Below are 21,642 nucleotides of genomic sequence, written 5' to 3'. Positions count from 1 at the left end.
AAATATATTTCCATGCAAGAGTTTTTGGGTCATTCGTTTTTCTGGAGTGCAAATAAATTCGTTTGATATTGACCAATCGACTATCACTATACTGACTTACTGCATTCCTACCAAACGCAAACAACAATGGCAGACGATCTGAGAAGCAGGTACGAGTAATCAGCTCTCAAATAATTTAACATTTAAATCACGTAGATATATGTAACAAGATTTCAACAAACATGTCCGTCAAAAATTGATATATATATATCTGAGGAGAGGTATTAAATCATATATCAAAGATCAGAAGAAAATTGTTGACGCAAGCGTCATATTTGACCGGAAAGTATTAATAATAATATGAAACAGGCAATGCCTGAAAAGAGCGAAGCTAGCTAGTATGCGAATGTATAACATAAAAATATAGTGATAAACGTTTCGCCGTTTAATAACGAGAAAGTAATAATAACCGGAAACCAGAATGACTTTTCTGAAGATGCTATTTCTCAGAAACTTGTGAAATGCTTTGTAGTATGTATGGTCAATATCAACATGCAAAGAATTTCATGAATTTGCAGGAATGTTTGTGAATTGGTTATCTCCATTGCTTTGTGCTGACTTTCAAAACCCAACATTTTTTTTATTTTCTGTTTGGGGTTGACCATTTGGAATTGTTGTCGCCCTTGGTTTTGCATAGTACAGTATGTGTGATCATTACCAGAGACATATGAATGATTTATTGCATATAATGTGTTTATATACCAGACATATATCTCTGTATATACCAAACATGAGAGTTTTCTAAACAGCAGTTCAACTGTAGGTATATGGCCCCATGTAGTTGAAGGATCAAAGCATGACATTAAATATATGCCAATTATTTCCATTGCTTCATTTCAACCATACTTTTATGTGAGTGTCCAAATGAATTGCTGCTGCTTTCACTTCAGAAAGTGTAGCCCAACCATTATTGAATAGTGTACAATTTATGCGTCCTGTATGTGGAATTAGAAATTGATGTGTTTTGAACCAATATTATTTTTTTTTTTAAATCTTCCCTGAAAATCCAGTTTTTATACATATCTGTACAGATGTACTTTCTCAGTCTTTGAGAAAAATCACCATGTAATTGTAGGGTGTGGTCGTTATACAAGACACAACAGCCATAGATTCTTCCAGATATAATTTATTCGACGTACAGGAAACCAGGCGTCCCAGGCCCAAGTAGTAGATGTCTGACAATGGTCTCGCAACCATGCAAGTATCTCTATCATAAGCACGTCCGGACTGGTGAAAGTGCCGGCGCCGAGTGATAGTTAGGCGGAAAATAGGAGGGAAAACCAGTTGGGGTGTGATGGGAAAAACGTGTGCTAAGTCATACAGTCCGTCTGTCAACGGTCAGTCGGACGCTTTCACATTCCAACACATACACACACGTGTGACCACTACTCACGTATCTCGCTCACACAACACATACACGTAGGGTGTTATACCACAGGTATAACCCTGGTCTACATAATGATAAACATAAAATTGCATCACTTCAACACCAATGGTGAACTTGATTCACAGGGGCATATGTCTATTCTTATATTTAAAAATAAATACATTTTGTAGCCAGAAATAGCTGTATGTTCATTTATATAGGTATTTCTAGCTATTTTTTAACAAGACATGTCCCTGTGGTTGATTAGAGGAACAATTGGTATGTTCCAATGTAGACAGAGCTATAACCAAGACACTGGACTGTTAATTGTCTTTGATTATTTCCCCTTATAATCATTGATACAAAGTAGAATAATCAGTAAGCTTAAATGAGTAATTTCAAATATGTAATACCCAAACCTGTTTAGTAATTAAAACTATAAAGTGCAATACAGTACAATACAGGTCTGACAATGTTATGTCTAGTTATAACCAGAAGAGAAGTGGATCCAGGATGGATAAAAAATCTAGACAACAGTTACAATTCAGGATGTCAATCGATTTTATTTCTGATTAATATCACTATCAATATAACACTTGAGAAAGATGTAGTATTTTGTTGTTCATGGTGCAAATTCAGCAGCTCATATCTATGTAGTTGTTGTTCTAGCCTCTTTATTTCATCTGCTGCTGACACAACTTCCAAAGCTGTATCTGAAAAAATACAATAGTTACAAATGGTTTTTTTTTCCTTCATATTTTTCATTTAATGACAACACTCTTAAGCTAAAGCTTTCATTTTTCTACATGCCCGGAGTATGCTTTACAATATCTCAACAAATAGGATGTATATATTCTATGTATGTGCTATTCCCACCCTATACATAAAGTCTTCTGACATGCTTGCTGTTTACTTTATAGACAAGAAAATAGAAAACATATGTACAAACATTTTACATGTATTTTAATTGGTAAATTAGAAAGCTCAGGATTCATATCAGGCAAGGTCATGGATGTTAGAATACTCAGGGGGTGGAGTCAGATAAGATATGTTTACAGATGGTGGATAAGGTCATGGATTAATAACACTCCGGGATTAGAATAGACAGTTTCAAAATTTCACTTGTATTATAATGTAGTTACCGATGTTTATTATAGAGGAAGGAAAATCAAATGCATACAATTAGTCAAGCTGTCACATCATTATGTTTGACTGGTTTATAGATTCAAATGTGGTTTATTAAATATTTAGTTATAGAATATTTTCATTTTCACTCAATGCCAATATGATAATCAACAGGAAAGTGTTTCATTAAAAAATATCACATTATCATTAGATATCCCAAATATTAGTGCCAAATGGAGGCACTCCAGTAATATACACATTTCATGTGGTAGTACATTTGGTAATCTGTGAGGGGAAAATAAGTGTGAATCAGATGTAATTTTGCAACATTAATATTGTTGGTAACGGTAACATAGCTGGTAACTACAATGTAACTTAATGTCTCTACCAACCTTATGTATATACTGTGTTCTATAGTAGAATTAGAAATACAGTAAGATTTGAGAGATTATCATCTTTTAATTAAAACTGGTATTGGGCACCATTGATACATGTATAAGGCATGATCTAAACAATATTTTATTTATACATATTTATTGAAAAAAAGCTTAATTTATGGTACATCACTACAAAAAAATCCTACTTTCAGTTTTGAAACATCAAGATAGACTGAGAATTCAATGGAAACAAATATTTTGGCATACTTTTGAAATTAATAGCTAATGAATTTGATATAACCACATGGACATGTCTCGTCTTATATTTTAAAAACAGCCAGAAATACTTACATATAAAGTATTCATATAGGTATATCTGGCTATTTTTTTAATATAAGGCTAGACATGCCCCTGTGGTATAAGTTAACTGTAATAAAAGCATGCATACATGATGAGTGTGTTTCAAATGGTTTCAGATAGCCCGAGTAAGAGTTTCCTCTTGCCCTAACACCACACTAGACATGTATATCAGACTGAAGTATAACGTTAGACAAACCTTGCCACGAGAAAGTGAAAGTACACTGTTGATGACTAAATACATAAAGACAAGATTCCAATCTTTCGCAGTAAATACATGTTTGTACTTCACATACATGTACTTCGTTACACTAGCCTTACTGTACAGTACACAACGGTGACATTACCTTGTTGCTTCTACTTTCGTTTTGACATGCTTTTGTACGCCTTCACCCACCTCAAGCTCATTTTCATGTCGCTTTTACTTACGTTTTAGGTTCCATGAATTGTAGAATATACAACACCGCCCTCCAATCTATCAGGGTATCGGCCGTAACTGTTGCCAGTTCCCCACGAGCATGTTTTCACCATTCTGTTTACATATATATATTCTCGCGGTGTTCAACTGAGGTCCGACAAGTTGGCGGAAGTAATGGCGGACAATCGACCTCCCGTTCTGATTGGCTAGATTAATATAGCAACCACGTTGCCTAGGAACGACATGGAGGGTGCAACATCTCGGTACATTTTCGGCAATCATCGGAAATATGTTCCGTCCTCGAAACCATAATTCGAGCTACATTTTTTTCGCACACTATAACAGATATTTTTTACAAAAATAATTAGTCAGCATTATGAACACACCAACTGGATTTACGTAACGTTCGACTTTTTCTAAAGTTTCTGCAGACAACTGGAGCGGGTTGCTCACGCTCACTTCCGGCAGAAAATTTTCAGGCTGTACCATCCCGTCAACGTTATGCGAAGCTGGACTAGAATACTGTACATACGCGCACGTTAACGGTAAAGAGCTTCGCTCTTATGAATGAAGCCCAAGTTTATGAACATGTAGTGTATACTTGGACATACCGCAGTGTGTATATGCTACCACATTTTCAGAATTTCAGACCTATTTCTCTCTTTTTTGTGGGGGGGGGGGGGGGGGGAGGGGGTGTTAATGTAATAGAATGACACACAAAATATGCTACAAACTAGGCCAAAATATAATAGGTGATTATACCCTCCCCCCATTAAAAAAAATCTTAATCTAAACGTGTAAACACATTGTAACATAAACTATGTATTACATCTATACATAATCATCAGATGGTGGGCTATTCAAATCGCCCTGCGTCCGTGGTCCGTCGTCCGTCCGTCCGTCCGTAAACAATTCTTGTTATCGCTATTTCTGAGAAAGTACTGAAGGGATCTTTCTCAAATTTCATATGTAGGTTCCCCTTGGTGCCTAGTTATGCATATTGCGTTTTGAGACCAATCGGAAAACAATATGGCCGACAGGCAGCCATCTTGGATTTTGACAATTGAAGTTTGTTATCGCTATTTCTGAGAAAGTGATGAAGGGATCTTTTTCAAATTTCATATGAAGGTTTCCCTTGGTGCCTAGTTATGCATATTGCGATTTGAGACCAATCGGAAAACAACATGGCCGACAGGCAGCCATCTTGGATTTTGACAATTGAAGTTTGTTATCGCTATTTCTGAGAAAGTACTGAAGGGATCATTCTCAAATTTCATATGTAGGTTCCCCTTGGTGCCTAGTTATGCATATTGCCTTTTGAGACCAATCGGAAAACAACATGGCCAACAGGCAGCCATCTTGGATTTTGACAATTGAATTTTGTTATCGCTATTTCTGAGAAAGTCCTGAAGGGATCATTCTCAAATTTCATATGTAGGTTTCCCTTGGTGCCTAGTTATGCATATTGCGTTTTGAGACCAATCGGAAAACAACATGACCGACAGGCAGCCATCTTGGATTTTGACAATTGAAGTTTGTTATCGCTATTTCTGAGAAAGTACTGAAGGGATCTTTCTCAAATTTCATATGTAGGTTTCCCTTGGTGCCTAGTTATGCATATTGCGTTTTGAGACCAATCGGAAAACAACATGGCCGACAGGCAGCCATCTTGGATTTTGACAATTGAAGTTTGTTATCGCTATTTCTGAGAAAGTACTGAAGGGATCTTTCTCAAATTTCATATGTAGGCCCCCTTGGTGCCTAGTTATGCATATTGCGTTTTGAGATCAATCGGAAAACAACATGGCCGACAGGCAGCCATCTTGGATTTTGACAATTGAAGTTTGTTATCGCTATTTCTGAGAAAGTACTGAAGGGATCTTTCTCAAATTTCATATGTAGGCTCCCCTTGGTCCCTTGTTATGCATATTGCATTTTGAGACCAATCGGAAAACAACATGGCCGACAGGCAGCCATCTTGGATTTTGAAAATTGAAGTTTGTTATCTCTATTTCTCAAAGTACTGAATGGATCTTTCTCAAAGTAGGTTCCCCTTGGTTCCTTGTATTGCATTTTTGGACCAGTCTGTCCTGAAAACAACCTGGCAAACAAACAGCCATTATCGTTAAATCTCAACTTTCTTATATAGCTAGGATTCCCTTGTTTGAAAAGTACTGGAGGGATGTCTCGATTTGCACAGATTAGTAAAATGAAGGGAAAAGTAGAGAAAAGATCAATCTGACATGGAACCTATGAAGATCATTCAATGGTGGGCGGCAAGATCCCTCTGGGATCTCTTGTTTAGTATTCTACTACCATATTTCATATGCTACTAAAAACGTAAAAGGGCAGACAATACAACAAGATTCTCGTGATATATATATGCATCTGTTGGGTTTTGGTTTTGTTTTTAGGTTAAAGCATGGACATATATTAGGTATATCAAAGTCCGTGGTTGAAGTAACAAGAAGCAAAATCACTCGCTTAGACTATTATTTGAGATATATTATAAGCATCCAGGTTTTTAATCTGAAGTGAGTGCATATTGGACAAATCATGAAATTTTATTAATATAATATGTTTTGATAAAATTTTATGATAAAAAATGCAGCAACTACTGCAGTTAATACAATCTATACCCATTTTAAAAATACAGTTATTCGTTTCCCGTAAAATATCACATATTTCACAGAAATCTGGACGACGAAAAACTTGTAAAATATATGCACTGAGAAAGCGCGGGAATCAGTGGCATAATCTTTGACATTGAATTCTTATGACGTCATGCTTGATGGCAATACAGCACCATTCTGAATGGGGTGTTAAACTCAGTAATATTTCAGGGTTTTCGGTTGTAACCTGGAAAGTTGTGCTTACAATGCTGTTATCAAATGCTAATACAATTAAAAACTGTTCTATATAATGCACATATGCAGCAAAATAACCTCTTATTCTACTCTCGCATCCAATTTGATCAGCACCGAAACTTGGACGGTTCCGATTTAGGTAACCAACGAAATATCTCAAGCCAATCTAATTCGCAAAATACATTTACCTCGTCTGTCAAAAGAAAAGTAGAAATGGTAACTTTTAAATGAATCAGGCCTTTGACATGGGTTGTGTGGATATTTCAAGAATTAAGTAATTTGAACTAACTTTCAGTTATTTGTTTCGGTGAGAGAGAAATCTTTCAGATCTCGTCGTGTAGGGAACAATATTTCAAATATGGCCGCCTCTACTGGAGGCACGCGACTTTTCCCGCGGGACACGATTTCAAAGTTGAAGGGGTATAGAATTGATTGAAAATATAGCTTATACACGTGTTGTCTGAAAGAGAGCTTCGCCCTCGCGCCCTGTGGGCACGATGAGCTGCGCTCTTATAACGTTATATAGGCGATTGATTCATGTGGTCTGGTGCACAGGGGCTCGGTTTCGGGTTTTTGAGTAACATATGACATCAGTAAACAACCACAACACTATAAATTAAGTATTCGTATACATTCTAAAACCTTATAAAAAATCTGGGTTATCAATGTTTTTTTTATACATCGATAACCCCGATTTTTTATAAGGTTTTAGAATGTATACGAATACTTAATTTATAGTGTTGTGGTTGTTTACTGATGTGACTATGTCATATGTTACTCAAAAACCCGAAACCGAGCCCCTGTGGTCTGGTGTCGTTATTGTTTGTCGCGGTCCAAGGATGGACCCGATGATTTGTTGTTGTTTTCAAACGAGCTTTGGCAAAGACTTCCAATTCAAGGCATGTATTAACATCTTTGGGTCCTTTAAGATGTAGGTTCCTACATGCTTATAAACGAAATACTTAAAATAATTGTTATTGAATTTTAAATAAATATGTGTGGTACTGATCAAGTATAAAAAGGAAATTCTGCAACACAAACATAAATATGTTTTTGAAAATGATATTAAAAGCATCTGTTATCACCATTGATACCTGGAAATTTTCTATATTTTATTTGAAATAAAAAAGATACTAAAATATCTGATACCAACTTTTGAAAATTTTCTGTATCTTATTTTATTAGCTCACCTGGTCCGAAGGACCAAGGTGAGCTTATGCATATGCCATACCGTGGCGTCCGTCGTCCGTCCGTCAACAATTGACTTCTTCTTCATAACCACTGATCAGAATTTGACCAAATTTTGTCAGAAGCATCCCTATGGGATGTGGACTCAAATTGTACAAATGGTGGGGCTGACCCCCCAGGGGTCTGAGGGGCGGTGCCAAAAGGGGTCAATTTGGCTCTATTAATATAAACGACTTCTTCTCTGAAACCATGCAAAGGATATCGCTCCTATTTGCCTGGTAGCATCACTATGTCGTGAGGATTCAAAATTGTACAAATGGTGGGGCTGACCCCCTGGGGGCCTGAGGGGCGGGCCAAAATGGGTCAATATACCTATATTGATATTAACGACTTCTTCTCTGAAACCAAGCAATGGATCTTGCTCATATTTGCCTGGTAGCATCACTATGGGGTGGGGATTCAAAATTGTACAAATTATTGGACTGACCCCCCAGGGGCCTGATGGGCGGGGCCAAATGTGGTCAATTGGGCTATATTGATATAAACGACTTCTTCTCTGAAACCGAGCAATGGATATTGCTCATATTTGCCTGGTAGCATCACTATTGGGTGGGGATTCAAAATTGTACAAATGGTGAGGCTGACCCCCGGGGGCCTGAGGGGCGGGGCCAAGAGGGGTCAATTTGGCTAAATTGATATGAACAACTTCTCTTCTGAAACCAAGCAATAGATATTGCTCATAATTGACTGTGAGCATACCTTTGGGGTCAGGATTCAAAATTGTACAAATGATGGGGCCGACCTCCCTTGGGGCAGAGAGGCGGGGCCAAAGGGGGTCATTTTGGCAGATTTGACATAAACAACTTTTTCTCTGAAACTAAGCAATGGATATCTCTAATATTTGACTGGTAGCATAATCCCTTGGGTTAGGGATTCAAAATTGAACAAATGACGGGCCAACCACCTTGGGGCTGAGGGGCGGGGCCAAAAGGGGTCAATTTGGTTAAATTGATATAAACAACTTCTCTGAAACTAATCAATGGATATCACTCACATTTGTATGGTAGCATGGTCATGGGGTGGGGATTCAAAACTGTACAAATTTTAGGGTTGACCCCACCAGGGGGCTGAGGGGTGGGGACAAAAGGGGTCAATTTGGCTAAATTGATATGAACAACTTCTCTGAAACAGCTCATATTTGACAGGTAGCATTCTTTTGGGTAAGGATTCAAAATTTTATAAAGGAAGGAACTGATCCCCCGGGTGCAGAGGGCGGGGTCAAAAGGGGTCAATGGGTTTAAACAACTTCTTTTCTGAAACTAAGCAATGGATATCACTCACATTTGTGTGGTAGCATCCCTAAGGGGTTGCGCCAAAAGTCATTTTTTGGTATAAAAACCTCACGTACCCATATAAAATGCCTATGATATATTGACATAGCAATACCAGTGACAAATATACTTAATCATCATTCTTGTTTCATATATAATAAAATCCAGGTGAGCGATACAGGCCCTCTGGGCCTCTTGTTAATATTTGTTTAGGTTAATCTTGGTACCCGGGTGTTATCAAGAATGGCCAAGCATATACACATTTCAACTTGAATAATTCGTGTTAAATTAACTAAGTTAATACAACATAATTGCAGCATGGTACAGTTTGTATCCTAAATACCAAAGTTAATACAGCATGGTTGCAGCATGGTACAGATCCTATCTAAAATGCCAAAGTTATTGCAGCATGGTTGCAGCATGATACAATTCATATGATAAATTTACTAAGTTGACACAGCATGATTGCAGCATGATATAATTCGATATCCAAACTGGCAAAGTTATTGCAGCATGGTTGCAGCATGATACAGTGCATATGATAAATTAACTAAGTCGACACAGCATGTTCAATTACCTCAATTTTTAGCTCACCTGCCCGAAGGGCAAGTGAGCTTATGCCATGGTGCGGCGTCCGTCGTCCGCCCGTCCAGCCGTCCGGCCGTCCGGCGTCAACTTTTTCATTCAAACAACTTCTTCTCAATAACCAAGAGGCCCAGGGACTTGATATTGGGCCTGTAGCCTGCTTGGGTGAAGGGCTAAAAAGTTTGTTCAAATAAATGACCTTGACCTTCATTCAAGGTCACATATATCAAATAGGCTATAATCTTCAAACGACTTCTTCTCAATAACCAAGAGGCCCAGGGACTTGATATTGGGCCTGTAGCATGCTTGGGTGAAGGGCTACAAAGTTTGTTAAAATAAATGACCTTGACCTTCATTCAAGGTCACATGGGTCAATTAGGCTATAATCTTCAAACAACTTCTTCTCAATAACCAAGAGGCCCAGGGACTTGATATTGGGCCTGTAGCATGCTTGCGTGAAGGGCTACAAAGTTTGTTCAAATAAATGACTTTGACCTTCATTCAAGGTCACACGGGTCAAATAGGCTATAATCTTCAAACGACTTCTTCTCAAAAACCAAGAGGCGCAGGGACTTGATATTGGGCCTGTAGCATGCTGGGAAGAAGGGCTACAAAGTCTGTTCAAATAAATGACTTTGACCTTCATTCAAGGTCACATGGGTCAAATAGGCTATAATCTTCAAACGACTTCTTTTCAATAACCAAGAGGCCCAGGGATTTGATATTGGGCCTGTAGCATGCTGGGGTGAAGGGCTACAAAGTTTGTTCAAATGAATGACCTTGACTTTCATTCAAGGTCACAGGGGTCAAATATGCTAAAAAAATTAAACGACTTCTTCTCAATAACCAAGAGTCCCATGGAGTTGATATTGGGTCTGTAGCATGCTGGGGTGAAGGGCTACCAAGTTTTTTCAAATGAATTACCCTGACTCACATTCAAGGTCACGTCGATCAAGTATGCTTAAATCTTTAAATGACTTTTAGTGAATAGCCAAAGTGCAGAGAGACATTATATTGGTCCTGTAGCATGCTTTCAAATAACTGCAGGATCCATATATGAAAAGATCACTGCATTTCAGGTGAGCGATTTGGGCTCATTGGGCCCTGCATTTTTGATTTGTTGATATGAACGGCCTTTCATAGAAGGGTGTAGCGGAACTGGACCGGGTCGATCATCGACGACCAGGTCGCTCAATTGGTAGAGCATCCAGCTTGTGTTCAGAGGCCCCAGTCTGCATGGCTGTGCATTTTACACTCGTACTACACACAAGCAGTTTGGGGAAAACCATCAACAAAAGGATTATCTCAATTGGCATATAATAATAGCCAAGTTTGTGTATTATTATACGCCAATTAAGGTAAATCTTTGTTTCTAAAAACAGCCAATTTTCCCCCCAAATCACATTTATTTCAAGTCATGAAACATCATACAAGTGTAAAAACTAAAATTATTTGCAGGTTGGAAAGTACCAAAAAGTTTTCTAAGTAGACAATGCTTTCAGTAAACACCTCTTAGCAAAAATTTTATTCATCTTGATAATATATTGGTTAGGGTTAGGGTGATATATCATAGGTAATATATATCAAATTGCAAAATTTACTGTTTAAGCGGTTTTGGCTATTTGTACTTGTCACGGTCGCCTGTATGTTTACGTATGTCTTTGTATTGTATTGGTCACGTGAGAGTGTGGGTGACCGTACCCAGGTACAGTATATGTGGGACTGTCCAGGTGACCACTTCGTTCACTCACGAAAGTTACCTGTTCGCCGTGTTTATGGCGCAAGATAAACTTGTGGAAGAAGCCCAGACATCGGATTGGGGTAAGTAATCTTGCTATCTTTCTTAAATTGTGTTTTTGCTCGTTTTATATGGTTATTTATTGCCATATTTATCGGGTACGTATTGTATGTCAAGCCATCTAGTTATCGGTGCGTGCCATTCATGCGTGACTATTTGTGTAATCGAATACAGGTGTGTTATTTTGATAAAATACTTATGTTTTCGTTGTTTATAGATATATTAACGTATTGTACATATATGTCAGCTAATATATTAGCAGTTTAATTGTTGTAAAACTGATAATTGAACTCAGTAACGTGATTTTGTTCATGCTAATTATGTATGGAAGCCATGAGTGGTAGTCGTGAGCAGGTGTACTGGTGTGAATGCGCGCAAGTGAAAATTCTACGGAAGCTCATGAACGTCGTATAAGGCTCGTTTTCCTTATTCTTTATTTAAGTAATGTTTTATGTAGAATTTCATCACGCACTGTAGATATTACTTTTTTGTATTAGTGTATAGTATTGCATTTAGGGTATAATTATTGGTAGTTTACAATAATTAAATACTTACTGGTAAACTGTAGATAACGTATTAGGTTGTTAATATATGTTGATTATGAGTGTGAAAGAATGGATGTTTAGTGTTTTTTTATATTTGTTAAAGCTTCACATGACGGGCACATGATCGCCAGACGTAAAGATGGGTCAACCTGAATGGACAACAGGTCTTCGGTCATGCAGTGTCAGGGCCGACCAGAGGTTGAGGTCATCTGCCAGGAAGACAAGTCTAGGGCCATTTAACGGTTCAGAAGGAGAAGTGGTTGCTGTCCACTGCATATATCCTTAAGCTTGCCAGTAGAGGACCATTATTGTAATCCGTTTGCCGAATGCTGCGGACACTTTATTGTTTTTTCCTGTTCTGTTTCACCGTGAAACATGGAATGATTTGTGTGATTGACATTACCGAGGTGAACTGATCGTGACACCAATCGTCACAAGCACTAGGGAAAGTGAACGACATTCCTGTCGTGTGGAGAGACTGTAGATTCAGTGATATATAAATGTAGTAGGCTCGTCCTGCATTACAGTACTTTGTAGTAACAATCCATATTATGCATGTTATTCTACATGTTATGTATAATATATAAAATAATATAATATTATGTAATGTATATTATAATATATAAAATAATATAATATTATGTAATGTATATTATAATATTTAAAATAATATAATATTATCATTATTATGTAATGTGAAGCTCATCAGAGTAATTTTGCAAATTTTTTAGTGTGCTATATAAATGTTGAATGTTATTATTAATCATCTAAGGGAATGGGTTGTGCCCTTTAAAGATCATAATCACAGACAGACCATAGGGATTGTACGGCCCATCTCATTTATAACGAATCTGTGGACAGACGAGACAAATGTCAATACACATTAATACCGACACATGATTAGGACATTCACTATTAGTAGTATTTCACTATTAGTAGCAAACTGCTTTTAATTACTTCTGCCAGAATGTTATTTATTATATGTGCTCAAAGCATGAGTTATGATGGCTACTTAACCTGTAACCCTGGCAAAATACTAGCTGCAATATACCCATAGGCAAGAGAGAACTCTTTAGCTTGATTATATAATTAGTTGATCAATGAGCATTAGACTAGTAAACCAGAGATTCCTAGCAGTAATCTAAATCTAATTATGCACTCTGTAACATTGATGCCCATGTAGGGACTCGGAAATCATACTTAGCATTGCTTCTGAAAGCATTGTTGTAACCTCCAGGACCCAATAGAAGCAAGTCCTTTTAATCGCTACTTGTATTTTTGAAACTGCTAGAACCCCATAACCATACAGTACAGCTCACGTGGACGTTGCTAAATCCACACTATATAGGCTGTCCACTCAGATGTCCACAGAGTGGACAAGAAGCCCATGCTATACCACTACCCATGATGGATCAGCGTATACCATGGACGCCCATGCTATACCGCGACCCATGATGGATCAGCATATACTGTGGACGCCCACGCTATACTGCGACCCATGACAGATCAGCGTATACTGCGGACGCCCACGCTATACCGCGACCCATGTATATAGTATCACTGGGCATAAAGATATTTAAACACAATCATGTTGTTAAAATAGGCACTGGGGTTAACCCTACTCCAAGGGACTTAGATTCTCTAAACATGATTATGTTGTAAAAGCAATCCCAGGGGTCTATTCACACCCCTTGGGAGTAAGGACATCGTTAAGACCATAATATATATAGCATTATTCGACGTCAACAAAGAAAGCAATTAACTTATATTAAACATGAATATTATTTTGATGTTTGGTGAAATCTAGCCAGGTGAGGGATACACTAAGGCTCTCTAGGCCTCGAGGATTGTAGGGATGAGGTGTACAGATATGTGTTGTTAAATGTTCAAGGTTTGATATGCCTGTATGGTATAGCAATCATAATTGATGCGAGTGTAAAATTATAGTTTACATGATTTATCAATTCCTCCATTACTTATTGAAAAAACCATCAACTTTAGAGTTTTGAAATAAACATGAACTATTATGTGCATGCGTGCATGTGTTGCTTTAGACTTTTACTTTCAAAACGCTACTCCTCCTTAACCCCAAAGCAGATTATTAACAAATTTGATGTGAAACATCATTTGGGGTGGGTGATCATATTTTATACAAATGAAACTGGTCTTACCCTTGGGGCCCGAGTGGCAGGGCCCCAAATGGGGAACTTTGGTGAATTTTTGCTTTAAATCCCTACTCCTTCTTAACCCTTGAGAGAATTGCATCCAAATTTGGTACCATTGGGGGAAGGCAATCATATTTTTTTAATAAATGAGGCTCAGCCGTTGGTGTGACTCATGGGGCCAGTGTGGTGGTGCTCTGGGATGGACAATCATATTTTATGTAAATGAGCTGGCTGGTGTGACCCATAGGGCCCAGGTGGCAGGGCCCCTAAATGGGAACTTCGCTGTAAGTTTGCTTTAATTTTCTATACAGGGCTCAAAGTGGATATTTTTACCAGGTGGCCTGTTTAATTGGCTACCAAGTCATAAAATCTGGGCGGGGCTAAACAGGGTCAAATTGATTGAAATTTCAAAAATCTTCTTCTCACGACCCAAATAAGGTAGAATCAAATACTCTTCATAAATGGAATGGTCTTCAGGTGCTTTACCAAAATTATGAATTTCATTACCCTGGGGTCTTACTTTACCATAGTTTATATAGAGAAATCACATTTTTGACTATCATTTGTTAGATTTCTATTGGAATTTATTCTTACTTGGTTAAAATTATCAGCATGGGATGACAGCTTATATATATATAATGGTATGCACATGTTGGCCCTGACTGACCCCTTAATGTAAATATTTCGAAACTCAGGTAAACTTCAAGGCCAATTGGCCTCTTGTCTTTTAAAACCCTACTCTTTCTTAAACCTCAAGTGGATTACATCCAAATTTAGTGTGAAATATCATTTGGGGAGGGCATTATCGGCCAAATCAGATTTAATGTTGTATACACGGAGGATGTGGCTCCCCTGGGGCCAGAGGAGCAGGCCAAATAGGAAAAATAAAGGTAAATCTTTTTTAAATCCCTACTAGAACTGAACACCTGAATGCATTTTGATGAAATTTGGCCTGGAGAATTATTGGGTAAAGAAAATCCAATGTTGAATAAATGGAGGATGTTCCCATGGTCCAATAGGGGTTTGGCCCAATAGGGGAAATAGTTGGATATATTTAAATTGCTACTAGTCATGAACAACTTAATTGATTTGGGTGAAATTTGGTCTGGGGCGTTATTGCTTAAATGCAATCCAATGTTGTATAAGCGAAGGATGTGACACACTGGTGGCAGGACAAAGGTGCCCATTAGGGGAAATATAGCAAAAATACAAGAATGGGTTTGGTCCACCTGTAATTTGAACCATTGGTGGCAGATCTAGAGGAAGATAAAAGTTAGGGTTAGGAAATACCAGATTTATTGACAGATGTCTACACAATACTTGTTAACGTAGTGATCAATTAAGGCTTTATTGACACATGTCTACACATTACATGTTAACCTATAGTGATCAAGGCTTTATTGACACACGTCTACACATTACATGTTAACCTATTGATCAAGGCTTTATTGACACGTCTACACATTACATGTTAACCAAGTGATCAAGGCTTTATTGATACACGTTTACACATTACATGTTAACCTATTGATCAAGGCTTTATTGACACGTCTACACATTACATGTTAACCAAGTGATCAAGGCTTTATTGATACACGTTTACACATTACATGTTAACCTATTGATCAAGGCTTTATTGATACACGTCTACACATTACATGTTAACCTATTGATCAAGACTTTATTGATACACGTCTACACATTACATGTTAACCAAGTGATCAAGGCTTTATTGACACGTCTATACATTACATGTTAACCTAGTGATCAAGACTTTATTGACACGTCTACACATTACATGTTAACCAAGTGATCAAGACTTTATTGATACACGTCTACACATTACATGTTAACCAAGTGATCAAGGCTTTATTGACACACGTCTACACATTACATGTTAACCTATTGATCAAGGCTTTATTGACACGTCTACACATTACATGTTAATCTATTGATCAAGGCTTTATTGATACACGTCTACACATTACATGTTAACCTAGTGATCAAGGCTTTATTGACAGGTCTATACATTACATGTTAACCTAGTGATCAAGGCTTTATTGACAGGTCTATACATTACATGTTAAACTATTGATCAAGGCTTTATTGACACACGTCTATACATTACATGTTAACCTAGTGATCAAGGCTTTATTGACACACGTCTATACATTACATGTTAACCTATTGATCAAGACTTTATTGACACGTCTACACATTACATGTTAATCTTTTGATCAAGGATTTATTGACACACGTCTATACATTACATGTTAACCTATTGATCAAGGCTTTATTGACACACGTCTGTACATTACATGTTAACCTAGTGATCAAGGCTTTATTGACACACGTCTATACATTACATGTTAACCTAGTGATCAAGGCTTTATTGACACACGTCTACACATTACATGTTAACCTATTGATCAAGGCTTTATTGATACACGTCTACACATTACATGTTAACCTAGTGATCAAGGCTTTATTGATACACGTCTACACATTACATGTTAACCTAGTGATCAAGGCTTTATTGACACGTCTATACATTACATGTTAACCTAGTGATCAAGACTTTATTGACACGTCTACACATTACATGTTAACCTAGTGATCAAGACTTTATTGATACACGTCTATACATTACATGTTAACCTAGTGATCAAGGCTTTATTGACACACGTCTACACATTACATGTTTACCTATTGATCAAGGTTTTATTGATACACCTCTACACATTACATGTTAACCTAGTGATCAAGGCTTTATTGACACACGTCTATACATTACATGTTTACCTATTGATCAAGGTTTTATTGATAAACGTCTACACATTACATGTTAACCTAGTGATCAAGGCTTTATTGACACACGTCTACACATTACATGTTAACCTAGTGATCAAGGCTTTATTGACACACGTCTATACATTACATGTTAACCTATTGATCAAGACTTTATTGACACGTCTACACATTACATGTTAATCTATTGATCAAGGCTTTATTGACACACGTCTACACATTACATGTTAACCTAGTGATCAAGGCTTTATTGACACGTCTATACATTACATGTTAACCTAGTGATCAAGGTTTTATTGACACGTCTATACATTACATGTTAAACTATTGATCAAGGCTTTATTGACACACGTCTACACATTACATGTTAACCTAGTGATCAAGGCTTTATTGACACACGTCTATACATTACATGTTAACCTAGTGATCAAGGCTTTATTGACACATATCACACATTACATGTTTCATCAAGTTAGATTGTATTGAGGCTTATTCTTGCTTCTTTTTCTAGGATGATGGGACAAACTCAAGAGCAAAATCAGAGTGTGATGAAGACGATGATATTGTTCAGCATGGCAATGCTCTTCCTTCCAGTATTCACCTACTTTTCCGCAAAAAGTTTCTTTTTTGAAGGTATAAAAAAGTTTTGTTAACTATTATATAATTCACCATCTTAAAAAAATAATCAAGAGATGTTTAGCTGTTAAAATCACCCTGGTTGTAAATATTGCATTTCAAAGAACTAACAGAAAAACAGCGGGACTTATTCATGGTTGACAATAGATCGAAGTTTTCTTTCTGTGTCTTCGTGTTGATCGTCGCCTGTCCGGCTCTCATTTGAAAGTTTAGTTAATTTGCCTCAAACGCAACACAATGAAAACATACTTTTCATTAATTAAGCATTTTATTAATTAAACAATGCACACTTAAACGTTTTTTCTGTTGAAGACACGTGTGTTTACGTTATGTGCATATATATAATGCGGAATGCCGATCAGTTGGAGAATGCATGATTGGATGACAAATAATCGATTTACATGGATATTTATGTTTAAGTTTGAAACAGTTGTAGTATGAGTGAAGACATCGCTTATTGTGTGTGTTTAAAATTGATCCGCTTGTTTTACTGATCAGTAAAATTTACTCACCGACCGCTGATTTCAATGGGGGCGGAGATCTACCGCAGTGATTAAATGACATGGCTTCTAAATACACAATTAATGTATAAATTGGGCTTGATTGTTAATTAACCCCATGATCAGGAGTAGACAACACACGATATAATAATTCCTATTGTCAGAGCGTTTGAGGGAGAAGTGTGAAATCTTGCAACGGGGGTCACGACAAACACCTGTCCAGTGGTCAGTACAGGTTTTTTTGTTCGAATCATAAGTCAGTTACCTATAATATCATAGCTAACGGTCCATAAAAATTGATTCAACGAACATACACAGGTTCGATAGTAGCGTTATATAGTGAGGAAATTCGGGACCAAGCAAAAAGTTCGATACAGCGAGAAATTCGTATAAACACAATATATGTCTGAACTCTTGTTAAGATGTAAATGTAGCACCACTACTATGTAAATATATCATGGGTGTCTGTGCTATGGTCCAGAATATTTGACACGAGGTTCTGGTTATTGACTGATGTTCTATTGCACGAGGCCGAATTTCCCGTCGTAGTTGTACTGTGAGGAATATTTATAATACGTCACGTGTACAATTCGCATCCATGTATGTAAATACATTGATATCCAGGTATTCGTATCATCTAAAGACGACTTCCACTCCGATCATGTCAGGGTACACTCTTGTATATGGCCGACCATCACTGCGCCATTGAAACGTTCGTTTTTAAGAACGCCGATGTGGCGCAGTGGTATAGCCTGCGGGTGTTCCTGGCTAGGCGATTGGGTGCCGTAGATCGTGAGTTCGGGGCCCGGTCAGGGCACGAGTCATACAGTTGTCTTCCTCCTTCAGTTGTGTTACTATGTTATATGGCACCAATATTATATATATTCATGTCACCAATACTATATGTACATCAGAGTGGGAACTCTGTAGGTTTGAACGGTATAGCCGTATAATATTATTTTGGCCCCGGATATGACGCAACAGGTGGCGTTACTGGTCAAGATGAAGTATGTGATTGGTCAATGTAGCGATAAATGAAAAATGCAGATATGCAGTTGAAAACGAAACAAAGTTAAGATTGAATGCAAGCTGAATAAGTGGATGTATCTTGTCAAATGACACAGTAATAAAATTATATTCCTGATTCAAATGCAGTCTTATTATTACCAAAAATATGTCTCTGCTGAAACCCATTAGATCGTTTATTTATTTCACCAGCAGTTTTACATTATTACCACCAGAAATAAAACTATGCCGTTTATCTTTTTTAAAGATATTTCTTGTTTTGTGGTAATACTGTAATGTTTTTTTTGTGTAATTGCAGGATTCCTTGGGATGACGAGTCAGAACAGTTATTTTTACTCTGCCTTTGTCGCCATAACAGTAGTACACATTTTATTAGGACTATTCGTGTATAAGGCATTCACAGAAGGAACTCCAACAGCAACCTTAAAGACAGACTAGGAGGAAGCTGACATGTAATTAGGAGTATGTGAGACCAAGGACGTGTCATTGGGAGTATGTGAGACCAAGGACGTGTGATTCAGAGAGTACTGTGAGATCACAGGCTCATCATTTAGAGAGTGTGAGGGGATATAAGAATAGAATGACATTTATATCGAAATTTCCAAAAACAGTGTTGTCATTAAGTTATAAAAATCATGTGGTGCTTTTAACTGCAATGTTGATTGATATTAATTATGATTATGATTTCCATGATGATTATGCATTAAAATGTCAGCAGTGGTTTGAATTGTGTAATTATTAGGTGCTGTGAAACAGCATTCTTAAGTGGTCGTCGCCAAATTTCAAACAAATTCATTCGGAATATTTCAATGATAAATCCCGATGAGTTCAGGATGTGACGGGAAGTAATTTCCCCCAAAAAGCGCTAACAACACACTAGACAATCTTGTCTCCTTCCGTGAAGTATTTGTTTGTTATTAAGGTATATGATTCACACTTTTATATGTTTGAAAACATTTGTTGAATTTAAATGAATTATAGAAAAAAAAACCCAGCTCAAGTCGTACACAATGGCCTGTTTTATCCCGGAGTATTCCGAACTATTTTCTATGCAAATTATTACGCTTGCTTCCTAGTTTGTACGAGGGGAGGTAACTCTAGTTGATGCGACATTGGAAAGTCACCACGAGCTCTTGGGTTGATAAAAATGGCCCTCGGCAACTGTTTTTAGTCTCAGATTTTCCATTTGAAAATCGATAAGTGAAATCTGCGATTGTTTTTACATTTGATACTTAAAATGAAACAAGAATACTTCCGATTCACTGAAAGAAATACCTAGTCAAGTTGACTAGCTTAAAAAGTCAAACTGACTGTCCCTAGAACGACTATGCAAAAAGTCAAAATGACTGACAAAAGTAAATTTGACTATGAAACTAATAGAAATAATAAAACGAAGAATATCATTTACACCATGCATGTAAAACTTTTATTTCATTCACAATGATTTATACGCATTCCTTCATAGAGCACAGTGACCTTGACTCCCTATTGAAACTAAATCAACTCTCCAATAAAGAGTCCTAACAAAATAGTATCAATCAACAATAGAATATTATACCTGTGTGACATTGACCTTTGATCCAGTGACCTTGACCTTTGGCTTATGCACTTTCGCATCATGGGCTACCTACAGGCAAGGTATGTTGCGATCATAACGGACGGACAGACATCGCCCTACTATAATACAACTTGTCAGGGACGGGAGCATACTTAAAACTAATGTATATTAATATTACTCAGAAACAGATAATGTATAGATAAACCCAAATACATAAAACAATATGATTATAATAAGTACGTTGTACTACTCACAAGAAAGACTATTCCAAAGTTAATCTATATCAAATTGGATTGTGTACAATAAAGCCATCATTTTAAGTATAAAGTTTGTATGCATTTTGCAGTTCAGCCAGAACATTAAGCAGTTGTTTGGTAAGAATCAGTTCAGAAATGTCTCGGACCTAACACATCAGTGTGGATAAATAAAGGTGTTTTCCTAGAGATTTCGGGTCAGATTAGGGTGTATACTGCTGCCATCATGAGGTTAAAACACAAAAAATACCCAGTGTAAAGCAGAACATCTCCTTTAAACACTAAGGAAAACATATCATCCTCCATAGTCAGAATTTTCTTTGACACTGAAATGTAAATCGGTTCCATGGCAGTCTCGCTCCAAAAGCTCAGAAATTGGCTCGTCTTTCTTTAAACAGCACGGCTAATCCAAGAATTACCACACAGTCTTTGGCATCTGAAAATAGTTTTGATTCCTTATTTTTGCTGTTAATATTACACAGAAAATTTACATTTTTTTATGTGAACATTACATCCAAAAAATACAAACATCATAGCAAATACAATTCTAAATTCATGTGAAAAGATTAAATATGCAATTTCATGTGAAATTATTGAGTCTATTTTAACAATTGTTTTTACAATTTCAAAGTGAATGTGACGCATGATAGGAATCCTACAAATAATTCACAACATTATGTTTCTTAATCAACTGACACC

General features: G+C 37.1%; 1 protein-coding gene and 1 long non-coding RNA gene across 3 annotated transcripts; one reads left to right on the top strand and one right to left on the bottom strand.

The window, feature by feature from the left end:
• The first annotated feature begins 104 nt into the window (after positions 1-104).
• LOC117329921 (vacuolar ATPase assembly integral membrane protein VMA21-like) lies at positions 105-19,851 on the top strand. 2 transcript variants are annotated; one of them, XM_033888155.1, is made up of 3 exons: positions 105-149; positions 17,481-17,602; positions 19,430-19,851. In XM_033888155.1, exons 1-3 carry the CDS (start codon positions 127-129, stop codon positions 19,567-19,569), a joined length of 285 nt encoding a protein of 94 aa, XP_033744046.1. In that variant the 5' UTR covers positions 105-126; the 3' UTR covers positions 19,570-19,851. The 2 variants fall into 2 exon arrangements, with proteins under 2 accessions (XP_033744046.1, XP_033744045.1); XM_033888154.1 differs by lacking the exon at positions 105-149 and adding an exon at positions 1,196-1,236.
• Positions 1,943-3,871, bottom strand: LOC117329922. The gene is made up of 2 exons (XR_004533291.1): positions 3,694-3,871; positions 1,943-2,118 (listed from the first exon to the last, which is right to left on the bottom strand). It is a non-coding gene; the product is annotated as an uncharacterized LOC117329922 (long non-coding RNA).
• Positions 19,852-21,642: the final 1,791 nt, after the last annotated feature.

This window comes from Pecten maximus, chromosome 6, assembly GCF_902652985.1.
Source record: "Pecten maximus chromosome 6, xPecMax1.1, whole genome shotgun sequence".
In the NCBI taxonomy this organism is placed as follows: Eukaryota; Metazoa; Mollusca; class Bivalvia; order Pectinida; family Pectinidae; genus Pecten; species Pecten maximus.
The sequence above is the reverse complement of the archived record's forward strand: the minus strand, read 5'-3'. Positions and strand labels throughout refer to the sequence as shown.

Coding starts and splice junctions, on each gene's coding strand:
- LOC117329921 (XM_033888154.1), top strand. CDS start 1,211: ATGTCTGACAATGGTCTCGCAACCAT. Junction 1,237..17,480: donor GACAATGGTCTCGCAACCAT/GCAAGTATCTCT, acceptor TTCTTTTTCTAG/GATGATGGGACAAACTCAAG. Junction 17,603..19,429: donor AAAAAGTTTCTTTTTTGAAG/GTATAAAAAAGT, acceptor GTGTAATTGCAG/GATTCCTTGGGATGACGAGT.